At 38.8% G+C, this 17,708-nt stretch overlaps 5 protein-coding genes across 5 annotated transcripts; 3 read left to right on the top strand and 2 right to left on the bottom strand.

Moving 5' to 3' along the window:
- Window positions 1-1,765: 1,765 nt before the first annotated feature.
- GCK72_024309 (uncharacterized protein) lies at window positions 1,766-4,242 on the top strand (the record flags this gene model as incomplete). The annotated part of the gene is made up of 10 exons (XM_053735821.1): window positions 1,766-1,867; window positions 2,426-2,548; window positions 2,597-2,740; window positions 2,792-3,022; window positions 3,071-3,178; window positions 3,221-3,333; window positions 3,387-3,523; window positions 3,569-3,835; window positions 3,924-4,090; window positions 4,135-4,242. The coding sequence occupies 10 exons, from the start codon at window positions 1,766-1,768 to the stop codon at window positions 4,240-4,242; spliced, it is 1,500 nt and encodes a 499-aa protein (XP_053579387.1).
- Window positions 4,243-5,999: 1,757 nt separating this feature from the next.
- On the top strand, window positions 6,000-8,991 carry GCK72_024308 (uncharacterized protein; the record flags this gene model as incomplete). Its single annotated transcript, XM_003118167.1, has 6 exons — window positions 6,000-6,239; window positions 7,382-7,533; window positions 8,309-8,516; window positions 8,567-8,692; window positions 8,738-8,871; window positions 8,919-8,991. The coding sequence occupies 6 exons, from the start codon at window positions 6,000-6,002 to the stop codon at window positions 8,989-8,991; spliced, it is 933 nt and encodes a 310-aa protein (XP_003118215.1).
- Window positions 8,992-9,386: 395 nt separating this feature from the next.
- GCK72_024307 (uncharacterized protein) lies at window positions 9,387-12,869 on the bottom strand (the record flags this gene model as incomplete). Its single annotated transcript, XM_003117928.2, has 8 exons — window positions 9,387-9,488; window positions 9,540-9,732; window positions 9,792-9,946; window positions 10,289-11,372; window positions 11,421-11,959; window positions 12,006-12,173; window positions 12,221-12,451; window positions 12,729-12,869. The coding sequence occupies 8 exons, from the start codon at window positions 12,867-12,869 to the stop codon at window positions 9,387-9,389; spliced, it is 2,613 nt and encodes an 870-aa protein (XP_003117976.2).
- Window positions 12,870-13,429: 560 nt separating this feature from the next.
- GCK72_024306 (uncharacterized protein) lies at window positions 13,430-14,430 on the top strand (the record flags this gene model as incomplete). The annotated part of the gene is made up of 2 exons (XM_003117845.2): window positions 13,430-13,593; window positions 13,929-14,430. 2 exons carry the CDS (start codon window positions 13,430-13,432, stop codon window positions 14,428-14,430), a joined length of 666 nt encoding a protein of 221 aa, XP_003117893.1.
- A 699-nt stretch (window positions 14,431-15,129) lies between these two features.
- Window positions 15,130-16,961, bottom strand: GCK72_024305 (uncharacterized protein; the record flags this gene model as incomplete). The annotated part of the gene is made up of 10 exons (XM_053735820.1): window positions 15,130-15,271; window positions 15,353-15,429; window positions 15,631-15,781; window positions 15,827-15,921; window positions 15,972-16,062; window positions 16,322-16,442; window positions 16,492-16,565; window positions 16,622-16,722; window positions 16,781-16,834; window positions 16,884-16,961. The coding sequence occupies 10 exons, from the start codon at window positions 16,959-16,961 to the stop codon at window positions 15,130-15,132; spliced, it is 984 nt and encodes a 327-aa protein (XP_053579386.1).
- Between the last annotated feature and the right edge of the window lie 747 nt (window positions 16,962-17,708).

The raw sequence follows: 17,708 nt of genomic DNA, 5'->3' as shown, positions 1-17,708 counted from the left end.
AAGTCAATTTTTTAACTTGATATTTTTTCATATCGTTGGTTGTTAAATCTAAGATTTTCATATCATATATGCACACGATTTACACCAATATTTTAAAATTTAAATAAAAGTTATCTTGTTGCAATCATCAGCAAAACATAATCTAAATAATTCAAAAATCTCTTCTGTTTCAAAATGATGAATTCTGCAAAATAAGCAATGAGAAAAAAGATGATAAACTTTTTCTCGGATTCGCTCACTTTTTTCTGTCATGTTTAAGTAGTTTCCATATAGATTTTTCTTTTCCAACAACTCATCCCATTTGCAGTTTCTTGACCTTTCCTAGCCCATCCCAACTGTACGAAAGCTTTTATCCTTTTTTGAAATGCTGACACCTAATTAAAGGGACATTGTGGCTTTGATGAGAAAAAAAGATTCCGGTGGCCCGACCCACTCGTCAAATGACTTTCGTTTTTTTTGTCGTCAGTGAGCGACGTCCGAGGTGTTAAACTACCACAAATCACTCGAATGTCTATGGGCCAATTTGCCTCTTATCTCATCGCCGTATCATAATAGCTCGTTAGAAAATTTTGCTTTTTCATTGGTATACTTCCGATGGCTAATGCCCTTCCTGTCAGAATTATTCCAAAACACTTTCATATCTAAATGTATCCACCATTCTATTCAGATTTGCAGTTTAATTGATCCCCCCGGCAACTCTCTCCTCCCCCTCTTCTTATTACTCCTTACATGAACCTCTTTTCTTCAGATCATATGTTTCCGCATAGCAATTTTATTCTTCGCTCGTCTCAATTCGCAATTGTTAGAATTGCGTATTTATCACGTGTCATGAATTATGAATCGACCAATTGTCTGATCCATACATTTTTCGCTTCTCCCTACTGCTGCTCCATTTACCTCACCAACACTGCCCTTTGCTTCCTTTTTGCTCAAAAGTGTTTATTGAATACAGAATGTGAAGTCGTTAGGGTTTCGAAGGTTTCGAGGTTTTTGGCTTGGGGTTTAAACGAAAATTGCTCTTTTTCTCTATTGCTCTGAAACGTATGGATCAAATGTTCACGTGCGCCTATCCAGTCAAACAATTAAATTCACTTCTCTTCCAATTTTTTGGCCTCCCAATTGAAATTCCATTGAAATTTTCAATACGAATTGTTATTACAGAATCCACGGAACTAAATCATCGAATACTTGGGGACATTGTGCATTGGAAACATTATACAGTATGTTTTCAAAACTGAGAAATTATTTAAAAAAATTAGATTTACTTTGTTTATCAAGGATCACAAAAACTCCATTTAAATAGACTCATTCATAAGTTTTGACCCAATTAAACTTTTTATTCGTTTTTTATGGCGTCAAAAATAAACATCAGCTTATTCTTAATGAAACTTTTGATGACTTCACAACTTTTCTATAATTACTAAATTGAGAAAACTTCACTTGTTGTTTTTTGTAGGGTTGAGATGAAAGGTCTTTTCTTTATTACCCTAGGAGGTAATTCTGTAATTGGAAAAACACAGTTGTTATTTTTTGAACCTGCCTACATATGTCTGACATGCTCGTTTCATATAACATTTTTCCACATCCAGAATTAAGAAATTGTTGGTCACAACTGCAAAGAAGTAAACGAAAATGATGCCATCCATCTATTTTTTTCACTTCCCCTTTTTTTGGACATCAGTTTACTTCTGCAAGAAATTAATAGATTTCTTTCAATTCCCATCATCTAATTTCCTTTTTTGCAGTTGTCATCGAATGTATTCGAATGATTCGAACACGGCACGTCTTCCTGTTTGCCGTTCTCTTGGCTTCTGCTAGCTCACAGAACCTGACACCGGAGACACGATCTGAAGAACAATCATTGGAGGTGAGCAGAAATTAAATGTCTGATAACATTGTCAAAGAAGTTTCAGAGTTACTATTGGAAACTTTACGTTCAGAATAATCTGATTCTCAGTGAATTGAGAGAACGATATAAAGAGGTGGTTATGGGTGTTCTCACACATATTTTTGCATGTACTAAACCAAAATAGTGTTTGGTTTTGAGATATCTGATAACAGAAACTACCACTTCTTATTTCATTAAACCACTTCTGCACGTTTTCAAGTTCCCCGACTGAGTGAATATACCCTTAACTTCTGAAAACTGTTTTAGCTCTGCTAACAATCTTCTAAACGCAAGACAGGGATAGTTTCCTACAAAAGTCCTTTCTGCATAATGCATCAAAACTTTTTTACTCTGCATAAAATAACATTTGGATGTTTTTTTAACTACTCATTTTTGATATTTTCATTCAACATTCCAAACCCTTTTTATTTTTTAGGAAAACAAATTTTTCCCTCTACCGCCCACAACTCCGTTACCCACCAATGCAGTGGTAGATTCAAATTTGGTTTTCTTATCCCAATAATTGTTTTTTTTCAGGCAGCTACCGATGAAGATGGTGAAGAGCAGTGCACATCGGACAAAACAATTATTGAGAAGCTGCTCAATAACTATAAATCGTTCAGAACACCGTCGGAATCTGGAGTTATAGTATGGATTGAAGTAAGTTGATTTCCTAATATCTTTTTTTCTAAAAACACAACATTTTAGGTATGGGTGCAGGAAGTGAACTCTGTGAACGAAATCACAAGTGACTTCGACATGGACATTTACGTCACTGAGCTTTGGATGGATTCTGCCCTTCGATATGAACACTTGAATCCGTGCAAGTACAACTTATCCCTCAACTCTGAAGTGAGAACTTGACTTTTAAGAAGGGGGAATCACGTACTTTTATTCTTGCAGATCCTCGACCAAATCTGGAAACCAAATACGGTTTTTATCAATAGCAAATCAGCAAATATACACAAATCGCCTTTCAAAAACGTGTTTCTTATGATTTATCCAAATGGCACTGTATGGGTCAACTATCGAGTTCAAGTCAAGGGACCATGCACAATGGACTTTAGTGCGTTTCCAATGGATCAACAGTCATGTCATCTGACATTAGAATCATTTAGTTATAATAATCAAGAAGTAAGACTATTGAGCAGCTCAATAAAAAACAATATAATGGGTTTATAGGTTGATATGCAATGGATGAATTGGACAACACCCTTGTCACTCCTAAAAAAGGAAATAGTGCTACCAGATTTTGTGATGACCAATTACTCCACTTCTTTGAAAAATGAGGTTTATTCATTTTCAATATTCTGTTCATTCCACATTTTTCAGATATATCCTGCTGGTGTATGGAATGAGCTAACAATGACATTTGTTTTCAGTAGACGTTACGGGTGGTATATTTTCCAAGCATATATTCCAACATATCTGACAATATTCATAAGGTAATGCGACTAAAGAAAAACATGTTTTCTGATACATATCTCAATGTTTTCAGTTGGATCAGTTTCTGTTTGGGACCAAAAATGATACCTGCTAGGACAATGTTGGGGGTCAATTCTCTTCTAGCCCTAACATTCCAGTTTGGAAATATCATGAGAAATCTGCCGAGAGTCAGTTATGTTAAAGCGCTTGGTAAGAATTTCCAACTTTCTACTGAACTTCGACAGTTTCTTTTAGATGTTTGGATGCTGGTATGTCTTACATTTGTTTTCTGTTCTCTTTTGGAGCTGGCGATCATCGGCTCGATGGGAGCACGTTCTGAAAATCGGCAAGCTCAACAACAAAAACAACAAGATGAAGAAACGACGAAACAACAAAAAGGTCGGGAGAATAGTACATGTTCTCATTTAATATCTCCATCGTCTTGTCCAAATAGTCCGAGAATATGTAGGAATCATGTTCCAAATGATGTACCGCAATCATTCAAAAGCTATGGATCAACAGGTGAGAGATCAACAAGCCCAGTTCTTAGAAAAATATATTCTCACGATAATAATTATTTTCAATCTATTCTCACACTTATTTATTCCAGATCCAAGAATGAGGAAACGGCTAATTATCGCTTCTAGCAGTACGATTTCCCATGCACCAAATGCCAACCGAGCTGAAAAAGTGTTACTGCTGGATGGATTGGAAGAGACACAGTTCTCTCAGGTTGACACTAAATACAGTTCAATGGCATCGATAAAAATGAAAAAGGTACAGATATTCCTCTGACCTAAATAGAACATACTTTCTTTTAGCACTGGACAACTGAGGAGATTGACCGAATGTCGATGATAGTGTTCCCTGGATTATTCACGGTGTTCAACATCATCTATTGGACGTATTATCTGACTGTAAACACTTGAATTGCGTATCAAACACATATGTTTCTTCCTCGAATGTGAACCCAACCATGTCATAACTTCATTCTAATTTTCAATTTTATTTTCAATTTCTGTAATATTCAACACTTTCTTGTACGTGCCTGTATTTTCGAACCACCTCCTATCTCTTTTCTTTTCCTATTTTTTCTTTTTTCCTTTTATCTCATAAAATATTCCCATTCTGTTTGCAATCTCCGACCCATATGGGAACTGAAGAAGGAAATGTCGCTTCTATTCATTCATTCATATTCTGAAACAGAAACAGACGCACACGCGCATTCTTTTACATTCAGTTTTTGGTCAACAACAACAACCATTTTTAGTAGGACGAGTGTATGTGTTCACTAGGTCACAAGGGTACTCTGAAGTGTCTCATTCCCATTTTTCCTTCTGACACACCATGTAAAACTTTGTCGGCCGTTCGTGAGAAGACAAGAAAACCAAACAGCACTCCGTTTGTCGTTATATCTCTCTCAGACGGTTAGATGTTTTCGTAGAAGGCCGACATACCTCATCATGTCATATCAATGATAATAAACCTGGATTGCCGGCTATTAACAGAAAGCTGAACTAAGTAGTGTATTAGAAATATCTTCGCCATTCACCATCAACCAAGCTGATAAAATAAAAAAGTCTGAAGTATGTCTTTTCTGGAATGAATCTTACCCGTCAGCAAATTAATTTTTCTATTTTCAGTTTTTCCTGGAGTCTTTCTTTTATGATGTTTATTTCACATTCCAATAAGTTGTAATACGTGAGCCACTCCTTCATTTCCTTCCCTTTCTTCCCTTCCCAAAGACGTTCGTCGTCTACCTATTAGAATGCCGTCTTTGTCTGAAAACCGAGTGGCTGAAAGGCTAGGTTGATGAGGAACGCCAAAGAAAATGGAAAAAAAAACGCGTTGCGGGGCGGCGAGAGCAAGAAAAAACACGAAGAAATGGGCGGAACTCAATAGATGAATAATCGATGTCGAAACGAAGAGGCGGGCAGAAGAGTCGACAGGAGAGGGCCGACCGAGGCGCCGCTTGCGCATTTTCAGTTGGTCGAAAAAAAAAGAAAAGTGAGTGTGTTTGAGAGCAGAGCGACGTTTTCCTTTTTTCCTCAAAAAAGGTTGAAAAGTTGGTGGAGCATGAAGGGAAGATGTATGTGCATGTGTGCTCCACGCATTTGCTCTCAATCAGGGCACTTCTTCCAATTATCCCCCGTCAAAGTGCTTTGCCTGTGTCCCTCTACCGACGCTCCTTCACCGCTTCTCTTCAGGACGCGACTTATCCTGTCTGTTTTTTTTCTTCTTTGACGCGCTTTCTCTCCTTCACTTCTCCGCCGAATCTCTCAACCTCTTGAAGAAATAGTTTTCCAATCTCACTTCTTCTTCGTTTTCTTCTTCTTTTCCTTTCTTTCATCTTTTTCTTCTTTACTTTGTGCATACCTTCCCGTTTTTGCACCATCATTTGATTCACATGCACAAATATCCGTTTTGTGACTTTCATTGCATTTTTACTCGAAATCATAAAGGTTTGATCTTACGAAGTTTTGGTTTTTTCTCCAAATTTTGATTCCTCGTTCTGCCCGTTCCTGGTAATACTTCTGGCATTAGTCTGAACTTGCGTAAAATCAGAGCATGAGTTCACTCAATCAACCGCTTGAATGATTTTGACACTTCCCTCTCCTGTCTCCAGACACTTCCGCAGTCGCCATACAAATCCACTCTAAATTTTTGATTTTTCAGTCATTTTCTCATGATGTGGTTGTGGACATCTTCCCTCAACTTCGTCTTGGCAATACTCCAACTGGGTTTCAATCTACTCGTTCTGATTGCTGTTGCATCTGATCGTCGTCTTCACACAAACATCCATCTACTTTCAACAAGCTTGTGGGTGTGTAATAGTATCACTGCTATAGTTACCATATTCTTCTCACTGAACCCTTCACAATGCCTTGAAGTACCATGTTTTCAACATCAACAACTACCAAAACAGGTGAGAATACCTAAAAGTGTTTCAAATGACGTCTTCACTCTTTTTTCTTCCTAAGCCTCCCGATGTTTGATGTTTCTTATCCCAGGATAAGAACGCAACTTGGTCATTTTGAACAATTGTCTTTAGAAGTAACACGTAGACCGGAAGTGCGTGTACACTGTCAATATAAAGAACTATTGAGAGGAACAAAAAAAAAGATCCTCGACATCAAAAAAATCTGAGCCCCTCGTGACTCATAACTGCCGGGGAAATTGAATGTGCTTTCTTAGGAACTTTCTGCATCCACTCAGTCATGCACATAAAATAACAGCATTCCTCAGAAGCTCTTTTTCTTTGTCCACAAAAAAGATTTCTTTGTATAAGGAGCTCGTACTTTTTATAGTACTTCTTTCTCATCAAAGATGAAATGAAAGTTTTGAAGACTACGAGAAAAAATAATATTTTGGCGAACTGCTTGTAACGTTACTTGTTGTTGATTCATAAGGAGCTTGTTTTTAAAAGGCAGAACATACTAATTTGTCTCAAAATCATATAGATTCTCAACTACACATGGCTTGTTGATGGAGATGTTAAAAGTCAGAAATGCTGGAAACAATCCATCGGAAGGAACTGAAATAAAAAAAACCTTAGATGCAATCTTTTGCAGCCCAATTTCAGTTAATTGAGGGAGCAGCGGAAAGAAAATGTTTGTGTCACAATTGTTTCTCTTTTTCCTCAAAAAATCAGACCATGGTCAAAGTCCTTGTTTCATATGCCTCATCGAGCACAAAGTGGTTGAAAATTCTCTTCCATTTTCCATAATTGTAAACACATACGCAAACATTTTCAAGAATTTCGAGTCGTGGCTCGAGTATTATGAATATTAGATGGAGCGATTGAGTGAAGAAAAATGAAATGGCTTGTAATTCAACGATCACATTGCTAAAAATGCAACCGAGTTTTGACGAATTGACGACGGGAACACAAAACCTGAAAACATGAGCAAGTAGAATGTTCATTTATTTATAAAAGTATTTGACAATTTAGATATGAAAGTTGTCGTACTTATCTGTATCTGAAAATGAGTTTTATAAAAAAATTGTTTTTAGAACAAAAACCAGTTTTCCATTTTTAAAAATGTATGAGCAATCTGTCACTTTCAGCTTGTCGATATGAAGTCTCGCTCGTTTGCTGAATTGGAAAAGTTCCCAGCGCTGACGACTGCTATTTTGTTGAACTCGACGATTAGCTTGCTGACCTTGCTCACAATTGGATTTGTGCACGCGCTCGCCCGACACAACTATCATCTGTCGAGGTGGGTTTTAGGGAAAGAAACAAAAATTTTCCCATTTCTCTTGGTCTGAGAACATATCAGGTGCACTACCAAAACTTTGCTCTTCTCAAGGAAGTCAATGAACTTGATGGAGAGGAAGGAAAGGGCAAACGGACCGAATGTCACATTGCATACATGTTTCTCATGTGTACGTCACGTAAAGGAGTCTCTCGAGATTTTCATTAGTGTCGCTGTTGGATATTCTATAAGATAGAAAGCAACATGAAACTTTTTCTTGTGGTTTTCTGTGTTTGTGGAAAAAAACAAGAGAAGAAGAGAAAACGTTTTTGTTTTCAGCCAAGGGTTTTTACTAATGAACACGACTCTTAAGAAGAGGAACTAGACGGAGTTAGATGCAAAATAAGGGAAGCTGCTTCTCAAGTTGATAGAGTCTTTTCAGTTTCCAAGAACTTAAGGAATAGAAATAAAAGATATTTGAGGCAAATAAGGAAGAAAGCTCACATTCAAAAGTTTTGTCACAGTTCAATTGCTCTTTTCATTCATCAAATACAATGAAAATTATTCAAGTGTAACATCTGTATATGGGCATAAATAATATCTTGGTTCTGGGAGCATAATTTGGTTTTAAAAATGAGAGAAAAATTAGTTGAGCCTTAGAAAAGTGCAAGTTTCAAAAATCTTAAAATTAAAAATTGATATTCAACGTATTGTACTTGAGTAGAAAAGAATTATATGTATGTAGTGTGACCATATTCTATCCTTCAAGATGATTCTTATTCAAAACAAAAATATTCAGATCTCAACTATCCCGTCTTATCGGATCAACATGGCTCTTGGTGACGTTACTTCTTCTATCCGACTTCTTCTTAATCCGTCTTTCTCGGTCCTTTGTGTTAGCAGTACCTTTTCATCTTGCACTCCTATCCGTCTTCCTCGTACTCAATTTGATTATTCACCCTCTTAACTTAATCCAACTCATCATTTCTCAAAGACTGAGTCCTGAGGTGAGTGAAGTAGAATGCTGCGCAGGGGTCCTAAATTTGAACATTTTCAGTTGCAAGAAAACAGTCAAACAATTAGATTAAAAAAAGATTGCGCAACAGCGTCACTTTGGTTATTGTTAAACAGCTTATCCTTCATTATCATTTTCATGATGGTTGCATGGGAGTCAAAAGAAAAGGTTTGCTTAAAAATAAAGTTTCAATCAATTCAATAACTTTTTAAGGACCAATACAATTCCATAATGGGTATCGAAGTTGCTGCGTTTTCAGTCCATTGTGTTGCAAATCCTTTGATAGCAGTTATACGAGACAGACAACTTGAACGGAGTCTCTCAAGAATTATAATGAGAAACAAAAGGTAAGAAATTATTCCGTTGAAAACATTTTACCCATCTCTTATTTCAGACCACGTACTAACCATGAAGAAGATCTGATTATTGCTCTGATGCGTGACCCACCACCGCCATATACAGAGTGAAAACTGATTCTTTTGTAAATTCATTTGTATCAAAATCCCGGTTAGAAACAATTTCTGTCTAGTTCTAGTCCACGGTTTTTGTATATCCCACTTTGTTGGATGTAGTAGTTTATTTTGGTATTCTACCCTAAACTTTGTCTTTTCTTTCTTTGCATTTTCCTACTATCATATGTTTCAGTTTTGATCTCGAATCACACCTCTCTCTAGTGGTCTATGTGATCTATTTGACATACTCCTTACTGATCTATTCTAAAATGCTTATTTATTTTTTAATAAAAATGTTGTCTCTAAAATTAGAATATCTTTCCAACCAACTTGCTGGTGAACGAAAACTCATAAAGCTTATGTTTCAATAACAGATTGTTTATTGATCAAACAACGAGCAAAACAACAATTTAGATGACTCCAATCTTGTTGGCAACGTCGAGAGCATCGTAGTCAGCGGTAAGGCGGACGTAGGCCTTCTTTTGTTGGAGTGGAGTGATGAGGGTGTTGACCTGTAAATGACACGTTTAGTATTCCAGTTGTCTGCAATTTATTCCACTAACCTTGAGGGCCTGAACGTTGTACAGCTTGTGGACGGCGTCCTTGATCTGGTACTTGTTGGCGTCGTTGCTGACGATGAAGACAAGGGTGTTGTGCTCCTCGATTTTCTTCATGGCCGACTCAGTGGTCAATGGGTGTTGGATGACGCGGAAGTGGTCCATCTTGGATGTCTTTGGGGCAGACTTGCGTGGGAAGCTGAAAATTATTTGTTATCCAACATTGATATGCTATTATCAATCTGCTGGTCAACTTACCGAGCTTGACGGGCAGTCTTAAGGGTGACTGGGCGACGGAAGTGAACCGAGGTGCGGACTTGACGCTGGTGGGTGGTGCGTTTTCCCTTCACGACCTTCTTCTTGGCGTCGAGAGCCTTGGCAGTCTTAGCTGGAGCGCTTGGAGCCATTTTACCCTGGAATTGATTGATATTAGATAAAGAAAAGCAATGAGAAAGAACGGAAAATATAGAGGTATTTCACGGTATGGGTAACCGGTAGAACAAGCGGAGTGATAGTATAAATAATTGATATAAATAAATACACGATTATATTATTTTTAAGTAAAATGCAATGAATGAAATTTGATATGACAGTAATAGCGTTTCACAACCTTAAGGCATCAATGGTAGACCTGAGATCACAATGGACCGATTAAAACTCGTACTAAACATAAAAAATAAAGGCATGAGATTCTACATGTTAGTAATTATTATGTTAGTACTGAAATCAATAAATTAATTATATACATATTATACATTTGAAATTCTTGATCTGGGGGATCGAGTTCGAGAAGAAACGTCGGACGTGGAGTATCCGACAAGTTGATGATTTTCAACTTTATCGGCTGCCGCTGCTTCTTCATTGTTTCCGAACACCATGTATCCGAATGCTCCAGCCAACACAATCAACAGTGCAATGATGATCACATTGACACCGGTGATCCACTTGAAAACTGTTATCTCCCTTCGATACGCAACATTTTCAGGTGAAAATGTTGTTGTCATGTAGTTGACCAGCGCTGGAATGTATTCATTCCAGAACGCCACATCTTGATACCGGTAGTCCCTTGCGATGGTCCCAGGAACTTTCCAGTCTTCTTCATGTGAGTAGTTGAAGTTCATATACCAATGACGTCTTGGTTCGTAAGCTACCCAACTTCCGTCATACAGAAAATTAGGATTCTGATAGTATGTGAACCTCCGGATGATGTTCGAGAAGGTTCGACTGGCATTTCTATCCATATCAGTAAAATTGACGCCTCGTAGTCCAATTGGTCGTAACTCATCGGGCAGGAAAGGATATCCAAACATCAAGTACAAATCACAATCACGACAAACACCCATCCAATCAGGAATAAATTTCAGATCCGGATGCTGTTTACTGAAGTTGTAGTTGTTCACGTATTGGAAGACACGAGAACCGGAAGCACTGTGTAGATGAGCTGACAGTTGCATTGGGGCGGTGTAATAGGCATCTGTTGCAAACTGGATGAAGTTCTCTTTGATTGCCCAAACAGCAGCTCGGTCCGGCCAGAAGGTGTACTTGGAGAGTATCGCCTCAGCTGTTGCTTCTCGGTTCATAGAGTAATTGTGACGGTAGCAGTATTCCAAGGAATAACTCTTCAGGTACTCATGATCAACGTCGTTGAATTGACTGAACTCTCCCAGTCGTCGATCTTCCAGGACCACTTCACTTCCATCCTGAGCATTCATTCCAATCAGCATTGGGACTGGGCTCATGATGGATGTTTCTCCACTGGGTGCATTCACTAGTGTCCATAGTGGATTTCCAGGTAGGTGATTTCCGTCAACAGTTGGCATGAAGAGGTATCGGTTGTATCTAAAAAACAGAAACTTAGATTTTATGATCTCCGTGGCTCATTCTTACTCGATAGGAACGTTCTGTGTTGCATAGACAATATCATTGGTAGATCGAGTGAGAATGCAATTCCACATGTTCTGAGGCACCGTTTCAGTACATCCGACGTAGTGTCCTAACTTCATGGTGTTATTGAATGCCAGCGCTGGTTTTCCAATGTACGAGTGGTATGACACATCAGCTCCAGACATTGTCGCTGCTGATCGGAAAAGATGCCGGGATTGTGGTGCTTGCATGTGATATCCAATCGAAGCAGCTCCAGCGTCGTGTCCTACCACAGTTATCGCTTGTGGATCTCCTCCAAACGTAGCAATGTGGTCCTTAACAAATTGCAATGCAAGGCGTTGGTCCTGTAGTCCGTAGTTTCCAGTTTCAGAGTCTCCAAAACTCATGAATCCAAAAGCGCCGAGTCGATAGTTGACGGTGACCACGACCATTCCACGAGATGCCAATCCATGAGCAGGCCATTCGTTTGCAGATCCTGTTTGGAAGTTGCCTCCATGGAAGAACACGATTACTGGATACGTCGTTGGAGCATTTTTTGAGATCTGGAAGCATGCAGGTTTAATTTGCTAGAGATCAGTTTCCACTTACGTCAGGAGAGAAGATGTTCAGATAGAGACAGTCTTCGTCGACCATGAATGGGTATGGATGATCCACAAATGGACTCGGAGCTTTCTCGACATCTTGTGCACAGGAAGCTGCATAGTTGAACGCTAAGAACGGTGGTTTTCCAGGAAATGTTGTCAGTTGTTGAGGTGGCTGCAATGGTCAATTTGTTCTCTGCTTGATTTTGTGTCAAGTTTTACCTTGAATCTTCTTTGTGACGTCGGTGGTTCTGCATATGGTACTCCTAAAAATGTGAACACGGTGACAGTGTTGTTTGGCTTCAAAGGGTTTGGGTCGAAGTGTGTTCCATCTCGAGGCAGCTCTTCCGTCGGATCTTTATGTATGGTCCAGGGCAGGTTGTGTAAATGTACTTCTTTGCCAACAATGTCTCCGAGAGGGAGACGAACGACCACTTCATCTCGGTTTAGCCCCTGCAATGCAAATATATGTTGGTAGAAGAGGTGACGAGAATCGATAAAACGTCAACGCAAATAGTACGATATGGGCAACGTGTTCCTTGCTTTCTACTTTCCTAACCGAAAAAGTAGTACGATTTGAACAAAATTTGCATCATGGACGTCAGAGAAACAAAACTTGCTATGCAATAGAATTTCAGTACGAGATTCGAGGTTTTCAGGCAGAGTTTTAGTATTTTCGCGTGGAAATTTGCCTATCTTCTCTTGAAATAAAAAGAAAATAAATGCTTACTTGGTTTAATCCTGAGGGACGTGGTGTTGTTGTTGTTTCAAAAGGATCCCACAAGTTTACTGGACGCGTTGGTGGAGGAATAAATTGTGAAATGACCAGCGGAATTGTGAATAAACCATGAAAAATGGTGCCGAGGAACATTCCATGTGTCGCGACCTCTGAAAAATTTACAAAAATTAGAATAGTTTTATATTTTATTTATAAGTGAAAAAACTGCAAAATCACAGTCAAATTTCAAAAAAATTGGCAAAAAAACTCCGAAATTTTAGGAATCGTCTGATCAGCAGTTTGTCGTACGGTAACACTCGTTTGCGCTGTGTCGACTAGCAAATAGAGCGCGTGACGAGACCTTGGCAGTGCGGTGGAGCGCGGCCGCATCGTACTTCTCGCAATGTGTCACCAATGTCGAATAGAGAGAAGAGGGGTTGTCTCTATTGACACTCTCTTTTTCTGCCGTTGTCTCTCGCAATTTTCGCGCTCTCGGCAATGGCTCATAAGTGTTTTACATATTGATTTTGACTTGTGATCTGAACTGTTCGACAAATTTTGTGTTAAACTGCCGATCGACACCCCAACTTTCCCTCGTATTACCCGTATTTGTTGAATTGACATTTATTTGTTTTTTTATTTGTTTCGTTTTCTCGTTTTTCGCTGTTAACTGTGTACTGTTCATTCAAAATTGAAATTATTCTTGCAGGCAAATGAGCGGAGACGGACTACGAGAAGCGGAGGAAGGAAGAACGGGTGGTCAAGCCCCTCCTCGGGAAGAATCTCCTGCAGCCGCAAATATGGATGCTAAAAAAGGAACCCATTTATATAATGTACTGGGCATACAGAAGAACGCCACTGAAGATGAAATCAAAAAGTGAGTATTTTGTTATTTGTTAAATATGCCATCGGGCATTAGGGAGTATTATTATATTTGACGGAAAAAAGCCAAAAGACATGGAATTCGTTGCATTTTGTTCATTCCTCTTTTGTTCGAGGCAATGTATAGTTTGGGTGTGCCTTTTCAAAAATTCCTATTTTTCTTTTTGCTTAGTAGAGTCAGTTCCGTATGGCATCAGTCCAATTTAAAACTATTCGGCGAATTTTGATCTCTCAATTATCACTGGTCAGCAGTTTGAAAACACATGAACTTCTGTCCACTATCAAAATGAATGTAGTTTAAAACGCGAAAAACGAAATACCTTTTTTCAGAGCGTACCGCAAACTTGCTCTCAAGTACCATCCCGACAAAAACCTTGATGGGGATCCTGAAAAAACGGAAAAGTTCAAAGAAATCAACTATGCCAATGGAGTACTCTCGAATCCCAATAAACGACGCGTTTACGACGAGATGGGAGAGACCGGACTGAAACTGATGGAACAGTTTGGAGAGGATGAGAAGATTCTGCAATGGATGTTGAAACCTTGGTTCAAATGGACATTCTTTGCATTCGGACTTCTCACATGTGGTTTCTTCTTCTGTTGTTGTGGTTGTATGTGCTGTTGTCAATGTTGCTGTAACTTCTGCTGCGGGAAATACAAACCGAAACATGACGACGACTTTGGAGATGAGACTTCTGATGGGGACGTTATCGTGGATCAGCCAACAGCTTCTGACTCCCCTCCAAATACCGAAAGACAGACACCAATTGTTATTGCTATGCCACCTCCACCGCCTCCTCAAAAGTATGGGTCTGTCGAGAGCAATATTTGAAGCCTCAATACTCGTTATTTCAGAGACTAGTTGGTTCACTGATTGAATATTGTTTTCGTTTTCTTTTATATTTTCACTTCAATTTTCCTCTGCCGGAAAACACACTTTCTTCCATTCGGCCCATTTTTCCCCTACGATTCCACACAATTTTAATGCATGTCTTCCAAGTTCTTCTTTCTTCCCAATGTTGTTTCGATAGTTAATACTGATGAATCAAAATCATTTCCCTTCTTGTTGGAAGACTTTGATTCCAAACATTTGCTCATTTCACCACTCCCCCTTCCCCCAAATTGTGTTCTGTATTGGTATTTGTTAAGTAACGGTTTTTTCTCTAATTGTGCTCCTCCTTCTCCTTCAACCTCTATACATACTTCTACATAATCAAACTTTCATATCATCCAACTGTGAATATACCAAAAATGTGTGTTTTCGATCGTCGTAACCGTGTTGAATTTTTCTTTTTGATTGAAGAATTGTTAAATTGATAAGAAACAATACAATACACTTTTATGAATCGAAAAATTCAAGCGAATGCAATGTTATACGATTGAGATGCTGTTTGTTGAGTTGAGTTTCAAACTTTGACAGTGAGCGGAAAATAAAATAAAAAAGGTTATTACATACACTCCCGTACGCGATTGAAACATAAACTAGTTCTTTACAATGAATAAAACGCAAACACAAAAGAGGTGAGAAAAGTCACAGAACTTTGCTCCTCACGCGGAAAAGACTATCGGAAATGGCTGGAGTGAGAACCGGCAAGTTCCATGTAAGTGGGATCAGGAAGTTGAGGGCCCAGTTCTTGCCGAAAACTAATTGCAGCCGTTCCTTTAGGTTCTCTCTGAAAATGTTAGATGATTAGGATTCAGATTTCATCGGAATTGTCAAGCTTCACAGCAAAGCAATCCGCCACTCTACTCACCCATCTCCTTGGAAAGTTGCCCGAACCGTCAAATTGTTGTATTCGTACATTGTGTATCCTTGAGTAGTGTACCAAACCTGTAAACCGTTTTTGATCCGTTTTTGATCCGTTTCAATTTGTCACGTTCATTTTATGTTTGCTCTGGTTTGCAATGCCACATCAAATGTTCGCGTAAAACTTTTTGAGTCACGCATGTTGTTTGCGCAAAAGTGAGGGATACTTTCTGACTTGGTATGTTGCTGAACTCAGTCTTCACAAACGCTGCTGAAAAAACGCACCTGCAAGCAAAAAAAGCCGCCCGCAGTGATGAGTGAAGCTCCCGCAAATGAAAAGAGAGTTGAGAAGCATGCGTGAGCAAATGGGACGTAACCGAACATCCAACGGAGCACGGCGACTGGTCCAATGTAGTGAAGAAATCCGAATGGGTACCTAAAAATAAAGTATTCCAGATGACCAGAGCTTAGTAAAACTGACCAATACGCAATTTGAGTATTCATGTAGAAAAACAAGTGAGGCATTGCAATTATCAAACCAATTGAGCACCAGAACAGAAAGACCATGAAGTATCTCTGAAAACAAATGTTATTCATTGCAGCAATCATTCGAAAATGTATAGTACCTGATTCCCCAACCCTACACAGGCTCCAGTGATGAAACAGTGATGATCTTTCCGGAGAACACACATTTTGCACAATGGACAGTGATGACTCCTGAAATTTGAATTGAAATTACTCGCCGTTGCCTCTAAATACTGTATCATTTTTTCAGATATTTTATTGTAGGTTGTAATAAAGTATTTTGTTTATTTTCCAATCGTTCACTATTAAATGTTCTTTTTTCAAATACCGATTACTTCTGGGTGGTCAACAACATTTTTGGAAACTGTTACGACATCAAAGTATACTTGATTGTTGTTTCTTTTACACACTTCCCATTCAATTTGGTGGTCAGAATTGTCACATTACAAACCTCTGAGGCGCTTCCTTATTGCATTGGAAACAGAATTTACTTCCGCTCTCATTTGCTGGTTCCCAGCTGAGATGCTCTTCAACTCTCGGCTGGGCACATGCATATTCAATTTCTGGTTGCGCTGAAAAACTTCGATTATCAGTTTATTGGTCATTTATCTTATCTCCAACCTTCACTGTCTTCCGCGTACACTCTCAGGTCAGCTACACACGACTTTCGATGCCAATAGGTCACACTGTTATATCTGAAGAGAAAAATCATGAAAAATCTTGTCATAAATCAGCATTCTAATGAGTTTACCGTGCATAATAAACAAAACAGGCCAAATTGACGGCGATTTCCAAAATGATGACTCTTGCAACCAATGTCAACCAAAAAATCTGCGCCTCGTTATCGTACATCTACAAAGTTTTATTGTTTTGTATTCGAACGAGAGGAAATTCCAAAAAGGGAACTAACGTCTTTCGCTATAATATGTACACAGGAATAATATGTGCTGACGAGTACAAATGACTGAAAATTATTGATTTTTTTTCCGGAATATCACTTTTTCAAAACTCACCACAAGCATTGTTCCACCCCATTTCACCATAAATTCTCCGAATATCGCCAATTTCCGGTTAACCATTGCCAAGCCCATAGAATTTCTGCAACAGAAGTATTGATGAGGATGATAATAGAGTAAAATCATTAACACTCGAGTGTTTCAAAGAGGAGTCAAGAAACGGAACGATGATTCATAACTATGATGAAGGAAATGAATCTAGAACTGAAAAGTAAATATGCATAGAAAACCCAATCGTTTTCTCCTGAGGGTGCAAACACCATCACGTCAAAATGCACCATTGGCACACAATAATGTCTCGGGCAGATGGCGAGTATGCTCGAGTTGAGTGCTGTGTGCGGAGACCCCACACAATCGCATTGGAAATTATGAGGAATTGGGGTTAACCAGTGAATTATGGCATTGTCTTGTTTGTCCTCAGAATTGGAATCGAGAAAAAGAATCATGAATGTGGAGGTTTTTGGAGGAGAATGCTTACAAGCTACTAGGATTGGCAGGTGTTTCTGGTTTTGATTATGCCGCTTCGCACCGACTTGATTACTCCAGAAGACACATTCGTGGTGACGTAGATGCTTTATAAAGCAAAACCAGTGAGGATGAATTAAGAAACCATGGCCTCCACCAAGAAATAGAGCAAAACGGATTTGTTCAGACGGTTCCCACTTTATTTGTTTGTACATCCTAGTAAATCAGTTGTCTCTGTTTGATATCAAGATGTTTTTCAGGATTTCAATGTACTTGATGTGTCTTATCTTCTACGTCAGCAACATTTATCCTGCAGCCCCAACCTCAAAACCTCAATTAGTCATAACATTCGTCCAA

This window comes from Caenorhabditis remanei, chromosome X, assembly GCF_010183535.1.
Source record: "Caenorhabditis remanei strain PX506 chromosome X, whole genome shotgun sequence".
NCBI classification, from domain to species: domain Eukaryota; kingdom Metazoa; phylum Nematoda; class Chromadorea; order Rhabditida; family Rhabditidae; genus Caenorhabditis; species Caenorhabditis remanei.
This window is presented reverse-complemented; position numbering and strand designations above follow the sequence as displayed.